The 26,337-nt window shown below is 31.5% G+C and overlaps 3 protein-coding genes across 3 annotated transcripts; 2 read left to right on the top strand and 1 right to left on the bottom strand.

Annotated features, from left to right (window-relative positions):
• Window positions 1–4,432: 4,432 nt before the first annotated feature.
• On the top strand, window positions 4,433–6,643 carry LOTGIDRAFT_117008 (hypothetical protein; the record flags this gene model as incomplete). The annotated part of the gene is made up of 5 exons (XM_009055568.1): window positions 4,433–4,553; window positions 4,849–4,930; window positions 5,471–5,585; window positions 6,130–6,240; window positions 6,542–6,643. Coding segments are annotated over 5 exons (531 nt in total), but the record flags the coding sequence as incomplete, so codon positions are not given.
• Window positions 6,644–12,278: 5,635 nt separating this feature from the next.
• LOTGIDRAFT_116841 (hypothetical protein) lies at window positions 12,279–13,384 on the bottom strand (the record flags this gene model as incomplete). Its single annotated transcript, XM_009055567.1, has 2 exons — window positions 12,279–12,410; window positions 13,151–13,384. The coding sequence occupies 2 exons, from the start codon at window positions 13,382–13,384 to the stop codon at window positions 12,279–12,281; spliced, it is 366 nt and encodes a 121-aa protein (XP_009053815.1).
• Window positions 13,385–15,558: 2,174 nt separating this feature from the next.
• LOTGIDRAFT_116948 (hypothetical protein) lies at window positions 15,559–18,287 on the top strand (the record flags this gene model as incomplete). The annotated part of the gene is made up of 3 exons (XM_009055566.1): window positions 15,559–15,697; window positions 16,384–16,539; window positions 17,305–18,287. Coding segments are annotated over 3 exons (1,278 nt in total), but the record flags the coding sequence as incomplete, so codon positions are not given.
• Window positions 18,288–26,337: the final 8,050 nt, after the last annotated feature.

The raw sequence follows: 26,337 nt of genomic DNA, 5'->3' as shown, positions 1-26,337 counted from the left end.
TTATGTTTATTGGGGTACAAATTTTTTAAAATTTTCAATACTAATTTGGTAGATATTTTTTGTGTTGGTTTCCAATTTTTCGTCCCATTCTTTATTTATTTCAAATCCTACAATTTATAGTTGAAAAGAGGAAGATCAAATCCAAAGTGAATCAAATCACTTATCAAACATGGGAAGCTAATGGGACTAGATATTTAGCCTGTGCAATAGCATGTACAAAATCACATTTTCTCATGAACTGTCGAGTCTGGTAAACAATTTTTTTTGTAATTATAGTGACCATATATGTTTTCATATGTATTTCATTTGGATGTCAAAGAGTTATTGTTCTTGATCTAGTTGAACGAAAATGATTATGTTAGATAATCTTGTCAAACACTCAACCTGATAATGTCAAACACTCAAACTTGGTGATTTCATACAATCAACTTGGTTATTTCCTACAATCAACTTGGTTATTTCCTACAATCAACTTGGTTATTTCCTACAATCAACTTGATTACGTCAAACATAAAGCATGATTATGTCAAACATAAAACATGATTATGTCAAACATAAAACATAATTATGTCAAATATAAAACATGATTACGTCAAACATAAAGCATAATTATGTCAAATATAAAACACAGAACCTGATGATGTCAAACTTAAAACATGATTATGTCAAACATTCTGCATGATTCAGCCAAACATAAAACAATATCACATCAAACATAAAACATGATAATGTCAAACACCCAATTTGAATATGTCAAACACTTAACTTGATTGTTTCAAGAATTATTGTGTCAAACACTTAAATTGATTGTGTCAAACCTTCAACTTAATTTCATCATAGACTCAAGCTATCTATTCGCACACTTTAATGAGAAATTTTGATTAATCATCTCTTGTTTTTGACTTATTTCATAGTATTCAAATTACCATCTAAGTGTTGAGTCACTGTTGTCTTTGTATCAAACTTATCACTGTGAAAAAAGACAATGCATGTATCTCACTTCTGCTTCCATAGAATTGCACCAAACTCTTAAAAAAGGCACTGTCATCAAGGCAATGGTCTGATTTTCTCTTTTCAACTATATAATAGCTTAGATATATTTCCATTGTATTAGTAGCTAATTTTATTTTATTATTTTACTATATATAGTCGACAGTTTCTGAAGGTATATTACTTAGTCTAGTCATATGTTTCTTAAAGTTTTTAACATTGGTTATGGCACTGCACTTTTGATATTTTGTTTATTTAACCCTTCAACTTCAACTATACGACAGATAAAAATTCTGCATCAAAGTTTTCTGAAAAGCAATATTCGTTAAAGGAATTGTTTTGCCAAATTTCAATCTTATATTGTTGTAAATGAAGATTATAGCAACCAAAATTTATTGTAATTTTCTGAAGCAATTCCTTTATGAATCCTTTTAGATGTCATCATTAAAGTTTTTTTTAAAGAAGTAACACTACTGTATGATTGGATTAAATGCATGTGTACCTGATTCTATTCTGGATATTCCTTCAATAATATCAATTTCTTTTCGATACTAATATTTTTTGCTACTGGTATTTGTATTTATATTAAAAAGGCACAAATTATCACCAAACATCAAATGGTTTGAATTACACTGTGTTTAGCACAAAATTGAATGCAACATTTTTATTTTGGTTTGAAGGCAAACAATTGTAACAGAAAAATTTATTTTGAAACTAATTGGGAAAAAATGATTGTGCCCAAAGTATTTCTGTCAAGTTCCACATAGGATTTAATATGCAATTAAAACATGATACACCAGTGATTGAATGAAAATCATATGATCTTTATTTGATAAAGACTCATGTATTTTGCAAAATCTTTTGATATGCACTTCTGCGTATGAGTATTATAAACACAATATGTATCTGGTTTGTACATCAGAGTTAAAAAAATACTGTTTTGAATCAGCCACAGATGTCATAATGAAATCTTCATCATTGAGTTTCCTTCAATCACCAACAATGTAAATTGCTTAAAAATAATGATTGTTATGGTTTTTATTTCTATTTCAATTCATTGATGAAATTTCAGGCATCGACAGAGACTCAGGGACCAACAGAGAGTAAACGCAAGGGCTCCATTCTCGCCAATTACTTCCCTGTCAGAAGGTAAACCTCTTATGAATTTTTTGTTGTCTCCCTTGTCCATTTGTCCATCTGCTCAAGGGCATGAGATTTTTATCAAACCAGTGATTTTTAGTGATCTTGCAATAGAAATTCATTGTGTGGAATTTTACATTAAGAAGTAGAAAATAAAAGTTGGCCATTAGACATCTTGAAAAACGGCCATTAGACTTCATAAAAAACAAGGATCTGAAATGCATTTCAACTTTGAACTTTGATTCCGTTTCTCTTGTTGTAGATCCAAGCATCCATCGGAGGGATTTGACAAGAGTTTAAGTCGCTCCACTCTAGAAGATTATGAAGAAGATCTAGAAGAAGATATTGAATGTGATGATGATGATCCTGAATTGTATATACCTTCCCCTCATACTAATTCTTTACATAGTGAATTAAATATTGACTCTTCCACTCATAATGATTCTCACCATAAACCTCATAAATATCAGCGTAATAAAAAACATCTATCAAGTGACTCTTTTAGCAGTGATCCTGAAAGTGAATCAGCACTACATAGGTAAGCAATTAAATTAGTGTATTAAATCAGGAAAAAATCAGTTTAGAAACCATACATGTGTACAGGTCAGGAAAAAAAATCTAATAGAAACAACTTTTTTTTTTTCGTTGGTGGGGGGTTACTTCACTCCTCATAGGATCTTAAGACATTTGTAAGAATGATAAGTTTCCTGTTTAAAGAATATTCATCCAATCAAATGCTCTGTTCAGTCAGGGTTGGTATTTATGGATGTTATTTCTACATACTCAGTTAACAAAATACTTTGACAGTTCTATTTTTTGTGAACCATAATTATTTCATGTGATTTATTTTCAAAATGGTATTTATAAGTTCTCAATGTATGTATTATACACAGATCTGCCTGCTTGGCTTTTAACAGTTGTGAAGAAATATCTCCTGATCAACGAGCATCTGCCATTCACAGGTTATGTCTGTTTTAGTCACAGCTCTGAAAGCATGTGTACTCTATCCTTACTTATATTGCCCTCTTTTGTTTGATATGATTTTGGAACTAAAATTCACTTTTGATTTAAATACAAAAGAAAATGGAAAGTGATCAGTTTTTCTCAGCTGGTTATATATTGCATTCAGGAAGAAATTCTAGGTATAAATTAAATCCTTAAACCCTAGTATTATAATTTTTAATTAGATTGATTGATTATTTACAATTAGAAATTGTTCTTGGTGTCTGCAGAAAGGGCCATATGAGGTAGTCAAATCACATATAAATTCAGCTTAAAGCATGAATAAGGAACATTTCTTATGTTATGAGTAATTGTGGAAAATCTGATCATTATGAACAAAAGTAGATAATGTATCAAATGTTGATTACCATTTGCATGATCATTCAATTGAAGGAATATCATTTCAAAATATTTGATCACAATCTAACATCAAGTTATTACACATTTCACTTTGCGTTCTTTGAAACACTTTAAAACACATAACTAAAGCACCACTATTTCCTATCAATGGTGCTAGTACTTGGTAAATTCCAATTATTATATAGCTGGTTAAGGCACAAGTCCAGGGTAATGGTAAAATATAAGAATGGTGTTTCTTAAAAATGCAATTTGGATCGATTCAGCATTATTTTGTCTCCTGACTCCATATATTTGTGCCAAAGTCAAAAATATTTTTCCAAAAAATAATCAGAATTCATGATTTTTATTTTGCAATAGTCTGTTTTTGATTAGTTCTTTTTGTTAGAGGTAGAATTTTCAGAGAGTTCTTTGGTGTGTCTGAGAATGTAATTGACTTTCTTACCTCCTTTTTGTAGTTCTTCAATGAGTAATGAAATAAGAGCAGTAAGAGATCAACCTCTAGGTGCAGCAGCAGACCATATAGACAGTACAGAAGCTGTTAAGGTAAGGTTATTGTTTGATATTTCAATCACCATTATACTGCATTCATATGCATACACATTAAAGGGACTTTAAAGAGGTTCTTATGTGTATCAGTGACACTGATAACATCAAGTTGCACCATTCCAATTTTCAATCAGACGTCTAAGGCCCTTTGCCATTAGTGACGTCATGAAATACAGGAACCACAGACATCTGATTTAAAATTTTCCACAGACATCTGATTAAATAATTTCAGTGTCCCAGATACACTTAAAAAATTTAGAAAACCTCTTTACAATCCCTTTGATATCTGAAATAACAGTTGCAAAGAAACAATAAAAAAGTTGGTAGTCTATGGATAAGAAGAGAATATTCCTATTGATTTCTATTTATAAATTTCTATTTCTAGTGTTTGAAAAGTAAAGGACCAGAAAGAATATTTAAAGTGGTATTTATTGGTGATTCTGGTGTAGGAAAAAGTAGTTTTATACACAGATTCTGTAATGATTCCTTTAAAGATAAATTTGCAGCAACAATAGGTAGGATATGGCCAAGTTTTGATATTCTATGGCACTGACATTAAGGCTGTATATAGATCCCTGTATATGTTTTATATGAGCAATTCTTGAATATACCTCATGATAAGTTTGATATTCATGCTCTTTGGATCTTTTTTTTACTGATATTTACTATTAAAGAAAAGCTGGCTTGGAGCATTCAAATTTGACCCAAGCACCAGAAAGGCATATTAGAATATGATTATGAACCAGTTCAGACTAGTATCTAATATCTTGTTATCTTATGTCTAATTGATTTATTTATTTCTGTTAACAGGTGTAGATTTCCAAATTAAAACAGTAGAACAAGATGGCCATATTATAGCTTTACAATTATGGGATACAGCTGGTCAGGAAAGGTATATTTTGATATTCAACTTATTTGATTCATTTGTTGATCAATATTAATGTTGTTGATATGCACATCTATGACCTCAGTATAAGTCTCCTTGCACCATATATCTGAATAGACAAAATCTGATTTGGTATTCAGAGTGAGGAGGTCTCTAAAAACTCCTATGTAAAGCACTGGCAGAGGTCATAAATAAAGAGATCTGCTAAAAATAGGGTGGAGTCAATATAGTTAGTACTTAGTTTTAAACATGAAAAATTAAACAGGAAATTTCCAATAAATCTTATAAATCTTGATTGTTTTTAGTTAGCTTCTCAAATTGAAATATATTCACCACCATGTTGAATGTGGACCTGCATTCTGTAGCTGGTAGAGGCTGTTCATGATTAGGAATCTCATTGCACACTGCATAGCAACACAGTCTTGCAACTTATCAAATTGCAGCTGTCAATGCATGTTAAAAAAATCAACAGCTAATCCAATACCATAGGACTAACTTCTATTTTGTTTTAAAAGAACAAATAATAAAGGAAAACATCTGTTTCAGATTCCGAAGTATAACTAAACAGTATTTTAGAAAAGCTGATGGTGTAGTAGTAATGTATGATATCACATCAGAAACTAGTTTTAAAAATGTCAGAAATTGGATGATTAGTGTCAAGGTAGGACTTAAAGATACAGTAGACTAAATATTTGGTTTCCCAGCTAATATGGCTCGATGTCAGTTTTCAGTTTGATCTTTTACAGTCTAATTAGAATTAGACCCAACTTTCATTTTGTTTTACTCTGAAGTGGCTATACTAAAAATATAAACTAATACAAAAAATGAAATGAAAGTTGGATCTTTTATTGTCTGAAATTTGAAAAAAAAATTCTAGCATATTTGAAAAGTCTTCATTACCATGATTCTAGACTTGAATTACAACCCACATCCATGATTTCTTAATTTTGAAAAGTGATACAGATAGCTGAAATTGGGCGTTTTAAGAGTAAATCAAATGTATCAGATCAATCTATTTGAGTGTTGACAAACAAAAGAATGTTACCTTTGCATTTAATAGATTAAAGCATGTAGCTATCTTAAGTTATTAGTAGATATATCACACTATCAATTACCTGTATCACTTTTCAGAACAACAATCTGAAGTAGGTTTAGTAAATTTTTGCTGTTTTCTGATACTAATATCAAAATGATTCATTCTACAGGAAGGTTGTGATGAAGGAACAGTTCTAGTTGTTGTGGGAAATAAAACAGATTTATTAGATGATAAACATGAAAGTGTTGTCACAACTAAAGCCGGTAACCATCTAGCTGATGTAAGTTTTTTGGGAACTATTTTCAGTATTATTGCATTCAATTATGAAACAATAAACCGGAACAATTGCCATTCTTATCAAAACTAATTTGATATTTGCAGGCTACTTGGCAGCTTTGGGCTGTCAACCTTCCTCTGGCATATTTTTTATTCAACTGTAGACATTCCAGGTGCTGAATGTTCACTCCTAAAAGTAATATGGATTGCTGAATTTGAACTTTAACTAAGGGTGATATTACATGAGTATACCCCTTTAGATGAAAAACAAAGAATTGTTGTAATGTATAGATGTCTATTTGTAGGAATATGGTGCTTTATTTTATGAAACTAGTTCTAAGTCTGGTAATGGTATCCCAGAAACTATTGATGGTCTGTCAAGGTTTGTACAATTATGTGGATGTTAACAGTAATGGCATTTAGACCATCAGATTGGAGGATATTTTGCTTCAGTTTTTTGCATTTGATAATTATGAGCAAACATTCTGGACTTGTCTCACAGTGTTGTCATGAAAACAAGCTCTACTTGACAAACTTCAGTAGGACGCAGGCTGAAATAAATCAGTTGTCTTAAGATCGCACAGGGTGAAACTCAAACATGTTTCAGGTTCTGTTTTAATTTTTCAATATGGCTCTACAATTGATGTGTTGAACACTATTGAACACTGTTTTAACAGTGCAAATATTTTGTCATTATAAATGTACAAAGTGAAATCTTAAAATATTTTTGGAAGTATTCCATATAAGTGATCACATTTGAAATGATACTTCTCTATGATGTTCAACGCATCAACTACTGAGTTTGAAATCTTTATTTTGATTTTCAGTTTGCTACGAGAAAAAGAAGACAAGGCAATAGAAGATGCTCTAAGATTAGACACTATGACTTATACCAAGAAAAAGAAATGTTGCAGTGGTGGCAAATAATCTGGTCTAGGAAAATCTTATATTTTATGAACAAAACAGGTGTTGGGCTGTATATTGATCATGCTCTTCAATCAGGTTTCTGCTGGATAGGAACTGGTCTTATGCTGTATTCGTTACCTCTCGGAAATACAGTGAATTTCCCAGTCATAAATACCTCGTTGAATTCACTCTGGAGCATAGGATATATTGTTATTTGTGTCTTGTAATGTGTTCATCATTATACAATTTTTGACAATTGATGTTGAATTCTATTTCCTATTGTTAAGCTTCCTACAACATTTAGACAAGAGGTAACGAATACTGTTTTAGTGTAACATCATCCTTGTGATACCTAGAGTAATTTGACACCGATTTAACACCCTGGGATAACTAATGCATTCCTTTTGTACATGGCGTGTATTTTTAGAAATGTTAAAACTTTAGATCTCTGTAAATGAATTATTTCATGAAATCTGCATAAGTTATGAATCATTCAGTTGTCCCAGGGTAGTAAATATAGGTATGTGATAAGACTCAAGGGGTATTCAAGATGTGGAAATACTCTTGTGTTCAAGTGCTTGTTGGAGAATGGCCATTCAATGGCTCATATTTATTGTTGTATGCTGTTGTCTTTAACATATATTCAGTGCTAATCTAGTCTTCCACCATCTTGAGCCTCAAAGCATGAAGGGTCAGTTTAAAAATTGTATCTGAGATCCACCAGACCGATTTTTTATCACGAATTAAAACCCTTTGTACAACTATATTGTTTGTAATATTGTTTCATATGGCCATAATATACCTTATGTTAATTAATTCCATAAATTTTAATGACCAATTTGCATAATATATCGCTTTACAATTGTATTGAGAGTGAAAATGTTTTGTTATTGTAATTTTAGGAGTTAAAATAATATTTGAAGCATATGTTCATATTGTCCTGTTGGATAAATATTTATGGATTCTCTTTTTGAAAAGAACAGAATGTCATATTGTGTTTAAAACCACTAAAAACTATATTGTAAGAAATATCACCCATATTCAGTTATACACCCATACTCAGATATACACCCATATTCAGTTATACACCCATATTCAGTTATACACCCATATGCAATTATACACCCATATTCAGATATACACCCATATTCAGATATACACCCATATTCAGTTATACACCCATATTCAACCAAAACTTAATAATACGAAAGTAAGTCCCTGAATTTTACTGACACTAAAGTCTTTATGGCTCAAGATGGTCAAAGTGAAAATAATTTTTACATCAAGTGCATTATAGATCACTGCTAAAAACTCCTTATGACTGCTATTATCTGATATTTATGTTATGTTATATAACTTTGATATATTGTATATTGTTGAATGTATCTCTTCTACTTTTCTACAGGTTGTTGGAAGGTTAATGCCTATGTCTTTCTTACTTGTGGATAATTATCTCTGGTTTCCATTATTTTCTAGCTCTCTGGGGTATCAAGTCTGTTTTATCAGGAATATTGGTTGGCTGTCTTAAGACCTATCCTTGTTGAAAACTGACCTATGCCCCATTTAAGCTCAATATGAGTTTCTGTGGTCTGTAAATATAATTCTACCTTTGTTTCTGCTACCGATACTTATTAATTCTGTGCAATATTAGTATTTGTATATAATTCCAGATTGTATTATAGTATGTAAATTGTAATTTTAAAGGGAACCTTTCTGGTAAATATTCCTTAAGAACTGTTTGTCTGTTTTAGAAATGTATATATTTAGTGCCTTGTGTTCATATCCCTTTTGTCTGTTGCACTTGAAATCCGTTTTTACAATCTTTATACAGAATATTATATAATATATTATTTAGTTTAAGTGTTTATTTAATGAGTTCTGCAAGTTATTTTCAGGACCTTATGATAATGTTATTAAAGTCATCTAAAATATGCATTGAGAGATTTTAACTACCTGTAACACTATTTAGAAAGGAAATCTGATTGCTGATTTGTTTACAATTTTAGAAAAAATTCAATGTCAACAGTTTTAAATGTATAGACCATTCTACAAGGCAGATAAGATGATTTTATTGTCCTTGGTTTATTCAATTGAAGATGAACAGGATGTCTGATTTTCGTTCTGAAAAGGAAGCTGAACTTAAGTGTCAAGCACAGAAAGCTTGAACAACTTTATCCTGCTCTCCATTTTATTCTATGCACATATAAGAACATTCTATAACTGTATAAGAAAATACTGGAGTGTACCATTGTCGTAAGTGTGTATGCTAGTTTGAGCACTCTGGCATGGTACGATGCTACCAAATATGTGGGATCATCTGAGGCTGATGAGGCTCAGAAGTCCAAAACAGTTCTGTTTGCAGTAAGAAAATACATAGCAATAGCAAAGTCTAAAACATTACTGAGAAGTCAAAAGAAATTTGCTTGTCATATTCAATGATCAAAAAAAGTTTCATAAATAATAAGTTATTTAGTTATATTTATTATTGTATTGCAGTAAACATACATGCTCTTAGATTCATTGGAGTTTGTGGATTAAGACCCCTCTTTGAATAATCAGTCTAATTGGAACAAACTTTCGTTCTATATTTATTAGCATATATCTTTGATATAGGGTCTTAAACTGCCTTTTAGAACAATTATCTGTTTATTGACACCACCAGCCAATCAAATTCCTGCCTTCTCCAATGCTGGGATTTTGTGACTTGTACAAAAGGTGTATTCTGAGAAGAATAAGACAATGAATGCACATTTAGTTTGAGTCACAGGAGAGGGCAGGGATTTGATTGGCTGGTGGTCATAAGAAAATTACACAGAATCTTGGCAAATATCTCCCATGGCAAGCTCCAATTATTCTAGGGTTGTTTCAGCATGTTTTTGAAGTAAACATAGTGTTCTTGCACTGCATTTGATATCAAATTTGTTATGTAAACATTTTATTCGTTTTTTAACTGCTCTGGAATTGTTATTCTTTAAAAGTCTATTTCAATAAATAAAAAATACTATTTTATAACTACTGTTTTCTTATTCACAAATTACAAATTATGGTAAAATGTACTCAGCTGATAGAGGTGTTGCTCTGTTCAATCAAGTCATATGTTTGAGTAAATTGATGAACTGATGAACTTTTAGTGAGTGATGTTGAGTACTGATAATTGGTGAACTGTTTTCAAAACATTACTTAATCAAGTTCTAATGTTTGGTCAAATGGGGAGTGAATTGTTAGTGAGTAATATTCACTACAATCACTAATAAAGATAAACAATACAAATTGTGGTAATTGGTGAACTGTTAAAATCTACTCAGCTGATAGAGGTGTTGCTCTCTTCAATCAAGTCTTAAGGTAAATTCTTATGTTTCTTAAAATTGGTGAGTGAACTACTATTAAATTTCTAAGTAATGTTGAGTACTATTCACTACTACTCACTACTAAAGATATGTATTGCAAATTGTGGTATATTGATGAACTGTTGGCGAGGTGTTTCTCTATTCAATCAATTTAAATTAAGGTAAATTGGTGAACTACAGCTTTCTTGATATAGGTATGATTATGCAAATTGAGATGAGTGAACAATACTTATTAATATTTAACACAACTCTATTCAATATTTAGTAAATTAGTGAGTGAACTACTGCTCTACTCAGTCGATAATTGGTATTTAGTAAATGAGTGATTTGGTGTTCAGTATTGTTCATCACCACTCACTAATAAAGATATACTTTACATATTGTGGTAATTGGTGAACTGTTTTTAAAATATACTCAGTGAGGTGTTGCTCTATTTAATCAGTTTGGGTAAATTGGTAAACTGTTAGTGAGTTATGTATTAGACAAATCGACTCAGTTCTCTGAGTTCTGTGTTCAGAGCTCTACTCAGTCAAAGTAATAGTGTTTAGTAAATTAGTGAACTGTAAGTGAGTAATGATTATCATAACTCCCCTAATAAAGATATATTTCCAAGGGGAAAATTTTGAACTGTTTTTTTTTTTTAAAAACTGAGCTAAGTGAACTGTTGGTGAATGATGTTGAATTCTCAGCACTATAGTTTTAAGGTTTTCAATCTATTTCTTATAGGATCCTAGATAATTTGCATTACCTCCTTCCTTTATAAATATCTACTATTTCCTTGCAATATTTTTCATTTTGGAGAATATAATATGATTAAATAGAATAACTTATATTATTAAATTATAATTGTCCAAAAATTTTATGCTAAACTTCAAAACACCTCATTTCTCCATGAAAATTTCCAAGTTACCTCTAGGTTGAAATCTCTGCTACAGCTCTCTTTAATTGGATTATAATTACAAAACATATACACAGATACATAACATAGCAGAAAAATACATTACATAAGGCACTCACATAAGCTTAATCTCATTGGCTACCTAGTATGTGTAAGAATTTGAATGTGTAAATATAGAGATTTGTAAAGGGAAATTCAGCCATCCATAGCACTTTTGAAAATTAAAGTTTTGATTTTGGACCCCTTTTTAATCAATCAAAAACATAACAGTCTGAAAGTGACTACAGTGAAAGCTTTCACTGAACATTTTCTTTGTAGGATATCTTCATCTGAAAAGTGATAAAGGTACCAATAACCGAGCTCTATTAGCAGAAAAGCACATATTTTATTGACTATTCCGTTTAAGCTTCTAGTGCATTCCAGACATCAATAATGCCCTTCTTTCCTAGTGTGATGGATTCAACAATACCATATTTCAATTACCCAAATACTGCTAAACTATACAGTTTTCATTTAATCTTCTGGTGCCTTATTCTTAAAAACTTAACTAAAGATGATATTAGTGTTCCAGTCATCTGATTGGTTAATCACTAAAATTAACTTTAAATTTAGTTTTGCTACCCAATCAGATTACTGTATTTCTTAAAATCAGGATTATATTTAAGTTAAGTTTTGGGCACAAGTGTCTTATACTGACTATTTGTTTAGTTTCACATAATGGATCGACTGATGCCTTCTTAGCATCCAAAAATATAACACAACAATTGTTCAATAAAAAGAAAAATTTATCCCCAAAACAAAATGATTAAATTTTATAAGAAATTTGAGTCTTTAAAAATAAATGCTATAGGCTTCTTCAAAGAATGGATAGAATAGAAACCAGAAGAAGCACTATTTTTGATTGATAGTTTTGGCTTTGTTTGATGATATTTTAAGCATTTCTTGTAGTTGTCCAGTTTTAAGAAAAGTTTTTGTTTCACTAGCTCCTCCAATAGATTTACCAGTAATAAACACTCTTGGTACCTGAATATATAACAAAATGAAACAAAATGAACTTATGTTAATTCAGAAGAGCAAAACTATGCAATACAGTCTGATGTATTGATCATTTAAGTATCCAAAATGAAGGAAACATGCAATTGTCAATTAAGCATGCAACTATACTTGCTGAGTCACCATTCAGTTCATTTTAAAGCAAAATAGTGTTTTAAATCAGTTAATAGAGCTTAAATTCAACTTCCCTTAAAGGGTTTGTAAAGGGGTTTTCTAAAATTTCTATGTGTATCAGGGACACTGATAGCATCAATTTTCGATCAGACATCAGTGGTTCTTGCAATTCCACTAAAAGTATTTGATGACGTCACTAATTACAAGGGGGTCTAAGCCTAAATGTCACAGCATATTTTGCAATTACTGACGTCATCAAACACTTAGTTTTAGGGAAATTGCAGGCACAAGAGACGTCTAATTGAAAATTGGAATGGTGCAAATTGATGCTATCAGTGTCCCCGATACACTTAAATAAACTGCAATTTTCCACTCGCCTACAAATCAAAACTTAGCGTAGATTTTCAAACTATCATTACCTCTGTGACAGGCTTTACTCCTTCTACTAACATTGATGATAATATCCAAGAATGATTTTTACAATGTTTACAAAAAATGATAAATCTGTGTACAAAGCGATAAAGAATTTGATCACATACTTGTTAATTGAACTTGGCAGATACTTCTGTCTGAAAATGCTTTTAATGAAAACTTACCGTTCTAGCTCCTGTCATATGATGTAAAATATCTTGCATCTTTGTTCCATTATCTACCAAATCCAATTCTACCACATTCGGTGTGACATTGAGTTGAGCAAATATCTGTTTAACAGTCTTACAGTGAGGACAATATGTCTTAGAAAATATCACAACTTGATGAGTATCGATAGCGTTCTGTATAAATTTTGCCTCCTTTGAATCCATATCAGCAGTAGATTGACCATTACCCATCTTGAATCTATGAAAAAATATTTCTAAGTGAGGTGTTTAATTTGGTTTGATGCTATTTATATAACAATGGATGGTAATTTTTGTTCCATAGTCTGGTGATGATGAATTGAAATATTTGATGGGGTGATTTTACAGCTGTTATCATTCATTAGATCTATCAGACCTACACAACACTAAAATCTGGGGGTAGGCAAATGACCATATTAGGCTGGGACAAAATAAGTTATCATCGACTTCTATTTGATTTACTTAGCCAACCTATTTGAACTACCGATTCTTGATAATTGACTGCCTTGTGCCTACACCCGTCTACTCAGGTACATGATACTTTTGGAGAGAATGTTGGTTTACTCTTATTCTTTTGGGGTTTTTTTTCATGGTCTCTGGATTTTGCCTGTTTTACAACTGTAACTTATGGTTATTTTCCAAGATCACTCTGCTACCCTATCAAAGTTTTTGCTTCTTGCCAGCAAATGATAAATTTATGAGTGATAAGCATAATTTAATCTTTAAAAGTAGATCCAACATCCTCATTTCGAATTGGCCTTACATGTAACGAAGCATTCTATTACTTTTTTTCTGATTATATTAGTGCTTGTTTTGGAATACTAGGGCTCTTATTTATTTTTGACAGCTACTTTCAGTTTTTGACATCTAACCGGAAGTAAAAGGTGAGAGTTACTTCCCCCTAGTTTCGCGTCGTCTTATTTCCGGTTTGATGTGTTATTTTTTCTGACATAAGTATGATATATATTCCATTTGTTGACGTGGAATAAAAGTCTGTTAGACTTACAAAAACATTTTGTCAAATGAAGATATGACTTTTTAAAATTTTGGTCTGTATGTCGACAATCCTTGATTCGAGTGCATCGTGTGTAAGTTCTTTCTGTAACATGATGAAAATAAAATTTATGTGTCAAAACTGTCAAAGCCTACTCATCTCATTGGCATAATACACAAGATTCCGAATGACATATTAATTATGGACGTTTTAACGTCTCAATCCTCTCATGATTGGTCAATATAAGGTTATATTTGTAAACCTCAATATTGTCTCTCCATATTCTAATGTCAATAAATAAACATGACACAGTTAGTTAAGCCTATCCCAAGATTACATTAATTTTGTTCTGTCATTTCTCAAATATTCAAAATAATATATTCAATTGCATGCCATTGTCTTGGAATGTCTTCTGTCAGCCTTAAACATGGTAAATATAAGCCAAATTAATAATTGAATTGATATTTTTGATTATTATCTCATTTCAGGTTGTAGTAAATCAGTACAGGATATTAAAGATGGTCTTAATATAAGATATTTGTAACAAATATATAAATCCCAAAATCTTTCAAAATGATGCAAGAGGCAGATGATGAACAAATATTATTTGATCAGGAAGGTTTACTGTCTGATGGTTCATCTACAGCATCCAAGAGAAATAAAAAATCTACACAATCAAATTGGTCAAGGAAATTTATTAAAACTGTTGTGTTGTGTGTTGCATTTTTCGCTTTGGTAAGTTTGAAATTTTTAATTATGTGAATACCTGTGAATTACTTATTATGAAATTGTTGTAAGATATCAAAGGGAAAGGGGCACAGACACTGTATATCATTATCTATCAATCATTCGATATCGGTACGGTACCACATAATATTAAATTTGGAGGGGGAATATAAGTGATCCTGGCAACTCAAATTCAATATCAAAATAATATATTTGATAAGCACTTGAAGTCCTTTCTTGATTGAAATGGGGGAGGGGTAGAAAATTGTACATTCCTAGGGTTTGACTCAAGAAAGCTGATTGACCTATATTACCAGTTAGGTCTGGTTGAAGATCAGAATGCCTATTACAATATTGTGAATTGGGGAATATGTTATGGCAGCACAATATAAACCCAATCAAATACATCTATGTCAAGAGAAATACAACTTCAGAGAAATGAAGTACAATACATGTACATGTATAAGTATTCTGTTTGTAGCAAAATATTAATGTTTATTATTTATGGTTATAATTTCAGGGTTTATGTATAGCTATACCAGGGCCAACATTATTAGATCTATCACATAGAGTTAATACAGATGTATCTCAAATATTACTCATATTCACAGCCCGATCACTGGGTTATTTACTAGGCTCTATTATTGGTGGATTCTTATTTGATAAATTTGACCAACTACTATTACTCTTCTATACTCTAGTATTAACTTCTATAGCTACTACAGTAGCACCATGGTGTACTGTTTTAACTGTTCTAGCTATTATGATAGCATTCCAAGGAATTTCTATGGGAGTATTAGACACAGGTAAGAAGATATAATGGAATATAGTTTTATAAATATGTGGAAGTATTCAAATATTAACCCCTGTAATATCGTATATTGAAAATGCAATCCCACAGATGCTTCTCTTTGCAACCTTTTTTCAATAATACTTGGTATGTAGGTATATGAGCAATAAATGATGTTAGACATTTTGCTACAGTTGAGAATTATAATCCCCTTGTTATTGTTAACTCTTATGATCTAGAAAAAAGTGAATTAGCTCATAGTTTTAAAGCAATTTTCATAATACTAGCTTTGCAATTATATTGAATTAAGATCTATTTAGAAAGTTAATCGTTTCACCAACTGCATGTCGAAGTGGGCCTAGTTGGATATGATCCACTATCTTATTTGATTATATGAGAACCACATGTCAATATTTTGATTATTAAAAGAGTTGGTATTGTTCTTGCAGCTGAGCAAATGTAAATGTAGTTTTTTTTAAGCTAATGATTTTCTAATTTTGAATGATAAGTTCCTAGTCAGAAGGGAATTCAGTCTATCAATGTTAAAAAAGGGTTACAACTGATCAGTAAGTAAAAACCGTATGGTATTTGTTTGCTATGGGCACGTTGGATTAGGGAATATTAATAAAGAAAACACTCATACCAAAAACCTGATTTTCTATATCTAAAATATAAAATATTTAACTGTGGTTTCTCTTGTAGGTGGTAATGTGTTGTGTATCAAAATATGGGGGAGAAAAAGTGCACCATACATGCAATTACTTCATTTTGCTTTTGGTGTTGGAGCATGTATTGCTCCTTTATTAGCAGAACCTTTTCTAATGAATCCAGAACTCTTAGCTCAGGCTAACAACAATAGTGTTATCAAAAATCATCCATATCAAGGTAACTCACCAGTTTTGGTTGATCTAGAAGACATAAAATCCAATTTAAATTTGGAACATCATTTAGTAAAAAGACTGGCTGATAGTGAAAATAATGTGACTAACAGTTCTGATCTAGAGACCATCCTTCAGAATTCTAATTTGACTAAATCAACAACAATAGCTCCAGCTGCATTACCCAAAAAACCTACAATAACAAATTCATCAGGAAAGGATCCAGATGGCAGTGATCTTTCAAAGGATTTGAAAAAAGGAAAGGAAGAAGCAAAAAAATCTGAAGAAGATTCCAAAGAGTTTTCAACAACTACAATGGTTCAATCGTTAAATTACACTATTTCTGTAAATGGATCTACAATAGTGGTTAATGATGGTGAAAATAATACTTCCACAACTCTAGAACCAACTACAACTGAAGCTACTACAACACCAACTCCAGTTTCTACAACTACTACCCAGGTTCTTACAACAACCACTTCAACAACCACTCCAACACCTACAACAACACCTACAACAACCACTCCAACACCTACAACAACACCTACAACAACCACCCCAACATCTACAACAACACCTACAACAACCACTTCCACACCAACACCCACGCCTCAAACTTCCACTACAGTTGCAACAACCACATCAGCGTCAAAAATGATTACTGACTTTCCAGTCAAATCTACAAGTGAAGTTGCAATTACATCAACGAACAGCTCTGTCAATACTACAACTTATAAAAAACCAGACGTTACCTCTGCCGATCTCTTCAACTCTGCTCTCAATGCTTTGTCAAACATGTCCAACATACAGTTTGCCTACATGATAATTGGACTGCTGCTGGCAGTCAATGCCATTATGTTTCTTGTATTGTATTGTAAGGAAAATCACAAAGATGTCCCAACACCTCAAGAGGAAAAGGAGAACAAACTTCGTCAAGGTACAGCCACGTTTAGAATTGTCATTCTGACATTACTGTTCTTATTTTTCTTTGTTTACGTTGGTATGGAGGTTACATATGGAGGACTACTTTCAACATTTTCTGTGAAACAAATGAACTGGACAGAGCAGGAAGGAGCCACAGTGACCTCTGCATTTTGGGGGTCGATTGCTGCTGGTCGTGGTATAGCTATTTTGGTAGCGAAACTGTGCTCACCACCATGTATGCTCATTGCAGACTTATTTCTAATAATTCTTGGAGCTATAATATTATGTTTTGGTACATTGAAATCCGATATTTTCTTGTGGATTGGAACTTTGACTCTTGGATTAGGAATGTCTTCCTTGTTTCCGACCGGAATTTCTTGGGCTGATCATTACTTTCCTCTGACAGGGAAATCCACTGGAATTTTAATTGTGGGATCATCATTGGGTGAGATGATTGTTCCCTTTATAACTGGATATATTTGTAGTCATGAGTCAGAAATGGCGCTCATGTACTCCATGTTGGTCTGGGGATCCATTTCCCTTATAATTTATATCATCATGCAGAACGTGGCATCCAGTAAAAAGACTATAAGCTTGATCCATACTCCATCAAGAGATGGTTTTGAACCTTTAAGAGATGATGATGATGTTTTACCCCTAGATCTGATTGAATCTCCAACATATACCAATGGTTTGACAGAGAGTACTCGAAGTCGACAACCCAAGATACAGTTTAAACCAGAAAAGGAGTCGAATGGAGAATATAAAAGATTGATAGATTTCAGTGATCAAGAATTTTCTTGAAATGTTGAAATTTGAGGGAATTTTTTTTATTATGTTAAGCTTTGTAGATGTGGATTTTAATCCAGTCCACCTCACTGTTTTTTGTCTGAATCTTTCTGATCAGTTTTTGATGTAGATAATATTGGCATGTAGCTTCAAAATCAAGGCAGAAGCATTAAGCCTGTATTGAGTTACAAACAATAAACAATAAATTCTTACAATCAATTTTTACCATAAATCTGACCAGCCAACAGAAAAAAATAAAACCTTACATCAAAGGTTTCTTTTGGAACTGTTTATAAACAGTGATATTTGGCGCATTATACGCCTTTAAGTGTTTTCACCGATCGAAATACATGCAAGGTGGCAAGACCACTTCACAAAAGTTCAAGTTCAATCTTAAATTGCATAAATTTTAAAAATCTGACATTTCACTTTGTTACATTAACAGTTTTATGATTGATCAAATACCAGAATTTGGTAGAAATTATTTATATCAATCTATGAGATAAATTCCTTTGTCAATCTGGAAATTTTTAGTCTTCTTTTGTGAAATTAACTCTTGGCCCCTTGCTGCACATAAAATCCTAATTATTGTAATGAAAGTGGTGTCTTTGTGGGGTTTGAAATGTGAATTTGACAAAAAATGGAATAACTTTATTATTCCTAAACTTAAATGAAAAAAAGATTTTATAAGGCCAAAAAATCAAAAATATTTTAACTTGTGTTTTTCACTTTTTCATACCACATTATTTTTGCTTGAATTTTTATTTGAAATTATTTTTTTAAGTCATAATATTGATAAACTAGATAAATGTATTTTTCTGATAATTTTGTGGGTAAATGCTACTTATTCATCACAATTTCGTCCATGTTTTTGTGCAATCACATTTATCTTTGATCCGTGACAGCTGGGATGCAACTGTCTCCATACAAACAATTCTATAAAATTTCAGTCTGGTTTGAATGCACATCTCAATGTTTCTGTTGTTTTTTTTGCCACATTCACCATTCATGATTTGATTGAAATTTTATTCAGATTGTGTCATAATTTGACTGAGTAGTGCCCCCTATCTCATCTCTATCATAAACTAAAATAGATATTGACAAAAACAAGTGTTTCAGAACAGGTATTTTGTGTGGCCTGTACCACAGCCTGCATTCTCAAGAGTATGATTTCAGCAAATCGCATAGAAATTTTTAAACATCTTGTAATCTGGAATAATATTTATTTTAGAAGAGTATTTAATTGGATGAAATTTAAATGTCTTTGAACATGTGTTATATAACAATTACTTAAGATCATGGATTGCAAGTAGAAAAGTGATTCTTTATAATACATATTATATAGATTGTTGTGTACAAAGTAAATTTTATTCATGTTACTTTTCTTTGCTTTATTAGCAGCATTGAAGAGAACCAAATGTAAATTCTCTGTAATGGCTGATTCTATATATCTTACTATCACCCACCTTTAACTCAATCAAAACATTTAGACAGAAAGGTTAATATAATTTAAATGGCTTGCTCTGATGGAAGACCTTGAATAGTAGTAGCTTGCCTTGGGGAAAGACCATGCATTATGGTATTCAGATATATTCTATATAAGGATGTAGTGAGAATTCAATTATCCATTCATGCTTAGAAAAATATTCAGTGATGAAAATTATCTGGATGAACTGCATAATTCTTGCCAAATTGGGCATTTTCAAATTATTTATTTTTGAATGTTTTTATTCAGATCTCCAGTTTATACATACAAATTTTTTATTCTTCAATTTAAAAAACAAGACCATGAAATTTAAAGAATACTAGTAGTTAAGTTTAATTGTGCTGTCATATTTTCTTTTTTCATCTTCATATTCTCTGTGATACGAGCTATATAACTAAAGGTCCCTGCACATGGAGAGAAAATGGAACAGCAATATTTACTCTGGACTAATAGCACGTTGTGTTATTTTAATTAAAACACGTTAGTTTTAGTGGAATTGCAAGAACCACAGGCATCGGTATGAAAATTAGAAAACCTCTTTACCATCCCTTTAACAACAAAAACAACTGAATTCTCTCATCACTTGAACTGTCACTGTAGTAGTCCACCATTTTGACTGTCATGTTTTAATGGCTGATCTGAGACGAGCATTGAGCGTATGCGGAAATTAGTGGAGTGAGCAAGTGGCGCGCCAAATTCTCCCTGTGTCTGGTGGCCTTTAGCTCTTGTTTTATATCATATATATTAAATTGTATTACGTGTATACACAACCAGTATTTTTGGTAAACTTAAAATACTTATAGTCTTAAGTTATTTGTGTCACTTTTCAGAGTACAAATCTGATATCTGTTATAGCGCAGTGTAAACCTTACATGCTGTTATTGTCATGAGTCTAAATTGTCTGAGAAAAAGTCAGCTATGTATTGAATAGCTAGAATTAAGCTGTATCAGCTGGAACAGCAAATATTTAGTCAACTGTTTAGTTGTTTTAATAATCTATGTATATCACTTCAAAGTCTTTGGATTTGTGACTTTAATTACTTGTTTGTGAATGTCAAGTTTTCTGAGAGTGCACAATTTTTTTTCACTATCTGAATTCATGATCAGGAATATAATTGATTGATGCGTTCCTGAAAAGGGAATTAATTTTGATAAAGACTTTAACGAAATTCAAGTGACTTAAGAACTTTAAATATATTTGCAAGTTGAATTTGAATTTGTCATATTTAAACTATGATTCAAATTTTTTTGTAATTTGCAGAAAACTTTGTATAAATAATAAAAATAACATAGCTCAATAGTGCTAAATGTGGATTGTTATTCTAGTATTTTTTATTTGACCAGACCTCATGTAAATCATATTAAATGTTTTATATTGTATAAATAAAGCTTATTGCAATTTTAAACAATTTTTTTTATAGTCTACTTTAATGATTACAATGGAGGTATATTGCATCATCTTTGCAGGTTTCTATAGCATAGTCAGCTAGGACGGCCAACTTCATTTATTTCATTTTCATTGGTAAATGAAATAGAGTTAATTCTTGATACAATAAGTCACAATGTTTACAGTCTGTCAAGGGCTATGATTGGTTATATTCACTAACATACAATCCAATCAAATGCATTTACAAACTTCCTTGATACAAGAAGGGTGGCTATTGCAGTCAAGGTAATAGCTTGACATTGTGAAGCCTTAGAGATTTTATGTCTGGATGTGGTATGAAATTGAGCAGTCATCACATACAGCAAACATATGTGCTTATCACTTGACTTGAATTCATGGACCTGTATCACATTTAAGAAAATAGTCTTTCAATTACAAAATGTCATGTAGTTGAATTAATGCAGGTAAGGCTGGAAATAGAGTGCAAGTCATCTATTTATCAACTCAACTTCTAATTGAACTCTTCCACACATGCATACTTTATATTAACATGAAGAGTAAATGATGATCAGAAGAGTTCATTTGTAACATTTAGGGGTGTTTCTTGATGCCAGTCAAATTATATCAAATTTGTTATCTAATTGGCGCGGAGCTGCCACACAAAACTTCATATCCGTGTCAAATATGTTAAGTTGATAATACAGCAAAATTCATCTCCAACTATTAAATCAAGATATATAACACAAATATAGGTCCTTGACTTTTTTTTAATTTTCCATACAGCAGATTGTAGTTAATAATAATAATAGATATAATATTTTCCACCAACAATACTTTATAAATTACAATTAGATTGGTCTTAAAGTCTATTTTCTTTTTATATAATGTTCATATTTCTTCATCCAACGAAAGACCTATTTTGTGGAAAACACTCTCAATTCAACAAAGGAACAATTTTAACATCAATAATGGGTCTTAATCCAATGTCCTTCAATATCGTCTATCATTTATTCTTCCTTTAGCCTTTTTCAGTTTCTTCACAAAGAATTTAATCATGGCTTAAATAAGTAACATTTAAAGAAATTGAAGCATTCCCTTTTTCCACAAGAAGTAAAATCTGACATGCACTTTATTTTAATGTCTAACGAGTTTATATATAATTAAGTCAGTATGCATTTAATGCACGAAATGCGGGGTTTTCTTCGCTAACCTACCACAAATAAGTGAGCCTAAACTATTACTCGATTTGCTCGAAGATCAACTTTATGACAATGGCAGACGGATCTGAATTTAGCTCAGTCGTCTAAGAGCTTAATGAAAAAATCTCCTTGCAACAAAATATTTCTAAAATTTTGGAGATCACTTTTCCAAATACATCATGAAATGATTTGTAAGCTTGTATGCTCAATAAGTTCAAAACATCTAAAAATTAAATTTCAAGGGGCAGATCCCTTAAAGAATGGATCCATTTAAGAACCATTGGTAATTAGCACTTAAGATGCAGTCAAAATCCTACATATTAAATCTCTAACAATAACATAATAATAAACATAATTTCAGCCAACCAGATTCAATATCCTTGGTTAAGCTCAGCTCAAAATTTAAGCTTCAATTATTTATTTTCTTTGAAGTCTCAATCACTCAAACACTTTATCGTTCAAATAAACCAATGCATTTTGCACAAATATTTCAGGAATTTTTGTCAGTAAAATATAATAGTGGCCAATGTAACTTGGTTACTAGCCAGAAGGTCTAAATGATTGAGACTCAAAATTGAAATAAAAGTCACAAGATGAATGGTGCATGCCATTGTCGTAAAGATAGAAGTTGATCAATATTTCATAAATTCAAATCATAAAACATAAATTGTATGCTTTCTAAATAAGTAAGAATACTGCATGCTTAGAAATTATAAGACAGAAAAAAATGGAGCTTGAAAGCACAAAATAGCTTGAAATTTTAATTTACTGTAATCCTGCAAGAAAAATAAAGATAAATTAAAAAAACACATGTCAAAATTGCATCTGGGCCAATACAGAAACATGAAAGTAATTCAGTATCTTTGATCTGATTCGATTTTAGGTAATATGTTGAGCAGAATTGCCTAAAACATTATGCCATGACTACACATGTTGCATTAAACATAGTTAATGCCTTAAGACTTCAGCATAAGAATAATTTTATTTAATTGGCAATCATTCATCATTTTGCTAGTAACACTACTGGTAAATGATAATCTATTTCTACTCTATTTGTTTTACAACTTATCCATTCAAATTACAAATGAATGGAGTTTTAAGTCTTACTTGTCTGCACCTTTTTGGGCTAATGAAGACTGCAACACCATGTAGTGTGCAATGAGGGAAATTTTGCCAGGACAACCCAATTAGCCTACTCTTTTTTTAGATTTCCAACTGTCAAGAGCATTATAATGTGCACACACTGCTATCACTTAACCACTTGGTTTGCCAAAATGACTACTTATGACAATTAATTTTGAATTTTTTAACACTATCTGTTCAAATTACCTTCTGCTAAAGTGTGTGCTTCTGTGTGCTGTGTCAGTGTGTGGTGGGGACGTCCGGCTGTCCTGAATCCTGGTGGTGGATTGTGTGTCTGTTGAGGCCATGCTTGGTTACGCATTGCGTATTGTTGTGAAAATGGGAGGCGACCACTGCTAATAGGTATTTGACTATCAGTTTCTGTTAATTGATGAATAGAATTTAACCAGTGTGGTGCTAGATCTCCTAGACTAGACCCTGAAATTATAAATATACAAGATATTGACATTGGAACACCAATTAATAATAGATAAATGAAATACTTTCAGCTATAAATCACACACAAAATAATTTACAAAAGAACTAGGAATTTGACATTAACGTAAGTTTAAAATTTATTGTTGTTGTAAATTTTAGTAGTCCAGATGCTTTGTACCATTTTTATTCATGTTTCCATGCTCTAAATTACAATATCTGTAAAATGCTATTTAATTTCTATATTATATGGGAATTTACAACTAAGTTGAAGGACTACAACTACTTTTACTTTCAAATCAAAATAATCTCATCAGATGATAGAGTACAAATCAAATTTTGATATCACTTTCAAACAGAAAATAAAATGCATAGTTCGTCTACAATTTAATATGTTCAAATTTGATTATCATTTCCATATGCAATGACCAGCCAAAATTTTCATTCAGTAATTATTCATTATTGAATGATAGTTAAAAAAGGATTGGAAAAAATGGAGAATAATTTTCATTGAATTTCATTAATTTTCCTAAATATTCCAAGGAAATAAAAATGACTGACAAGGGTGGTGAAAACTCATCATTATGGTGCACAAATGAACTACAAAAGTGCTCTAAATTTTTATATCTTGATCAGAAACATGCACACACAACATACATGAGAAGATGTTAGCTCAACATTTATTAAATTTTGGAAACTGTGATATAAGGGACACAACTGCAAGCCTGTCCTTGCGGAACATGTGTGGATGCCCAAAACAGAAACCACAATAATTATGTATCATGTGAATGAATATTCAAGTTTACTGAATGCTCTAAGGGTCAAATAACAGAAATACTTGACAAATATCATCAAATTATTAGTACAATCTGTTTAAAATGCATATCTAGATGCTTTCTAATGTGCTTTTTCTTTACGCAACTCCATTTGCCATCCATGAACTGCCAAAATATTTATATATTGCATACTACCTAAATAAGAGATTAGGGTGATTGAAGGTAGCAAATTACTATTCAATAAGAGGCTAGGATATTCATTGTCAAACGCCTCCTTAAAACAGTTTTTGATTGGTTTGAATAAAAGTGACAGTAAATATTTCAGGATAAAATCTTGTCAGATCAAAGATGGTGAGTGAAATAGTCCAAAGGAAAACACAAAATGATACATCTAGAACTGAAATTTCATCAGATTGTTCAAAAGGTCACTCAATAATTAATTAACAATGGCTCATCTTATGTTGTATTTGCCATTTAAAACCACCAATAAAGCTGGTATTAAAATTCTAGCTGGGTATTATATTGGATAGTGAGTTAATTGTTTCATATCTAAAAGTTTTTGTCTAAAATTCAAGCATTGTTTTCCAAAATACATCATGATTTGTCTCATTTTCAAATATACTTTCTCATTCTGTCATTGTTCTTTCTAGTAAACTGTGCTTCATTGATGCTGTCCAATATGTATACAACAAGCTTTACTGATTTGTATCCATCATGAGTGCTTTTGAGATCATCAGATGAATTCTGTTTTTGAAACCAACAGAGATCATATTTGACTTGACTAATGCGGAACCTTAACATTTGTCAATGTGCCCTAGTCATCACTCAAGACCAGTAGATTATGCCAATGTCTAGATGGACTTTAAATTAAGTTTTTAAGACATAGAAGCATTTAGTAAACTTGAAAACAAGAAGAGGGATAAGGTGCGATGTTATGAAGATGATGATGATAATAAAATGTCAATCATGTATGGTAACATACCATCAGAGAGACTTCTGGACGATAAAATAGCTGGATCATTGTATATCCACTTTCCCATGTCCCCGCAAGACGAAGTTTTGGGCCAACCTAACGCAACAAAAATAAAACCATTCATCAATCAAAATGATTTTCTAAGTATGAATGGGAGCAGATATGATTTTGGTTAGAGACTATTTTAAGTGCGGGTCTATGTACACAAATTTAATGTACATTCACAATCTCATTACTTAAAGTGATTCAAAAGATGTTTCCTCAGCCTTGACATTAGGAATACATCTAGCTTCTATTTGAACCTCACATATTTCCTTGGTCTTAACTTGACCACACTTTCACAAATATCATGGCACAAATAGAACCTAGATGTCCAGAAACCCCTTTTGAATCTCTTTCAGCTTTCAGCAATGCCAAGTCCAAATCTGTTTACTTTTAAAACTGATTTTTTAGATTCCGTCATTTTAAAATTTTAACAGAAATCATTACTGGATGGATGATTTAGAAATCCAGATATTGTAATCAATTCTAAGGAAAAATCTTTGACAATTTTTTATAGTAGGAGATATATCTGGGAAGCCATATAAAAACAGATTAAGACTTGGCATAACCTTAAAGCAATGAGTAATTGTGTGAATTTTCAGGAGAAATTTGCCATGATTTTGAAATTATCAAATCTAGAAAAGT

This window comes from Lottia gigantea, assembly GCF_000327385.1.
Source record: "Lottia gigantea unplaced genomic scaffold LOTGIsca_25, whole genome shotgun sequence".
In the NCBI taxonomy this organism is placed as follows: domain Eukaryota; kingdom Metazoa; phylum Mollusca; class Gastropoda; family Lottiidae; genus Lottia; species Lottia gigantea.
The sequence above is the reverse complement of the archived record's forward strand: the minus strand, read 5'-3'. Positions and strand labels throughout refer to the sequence as shown.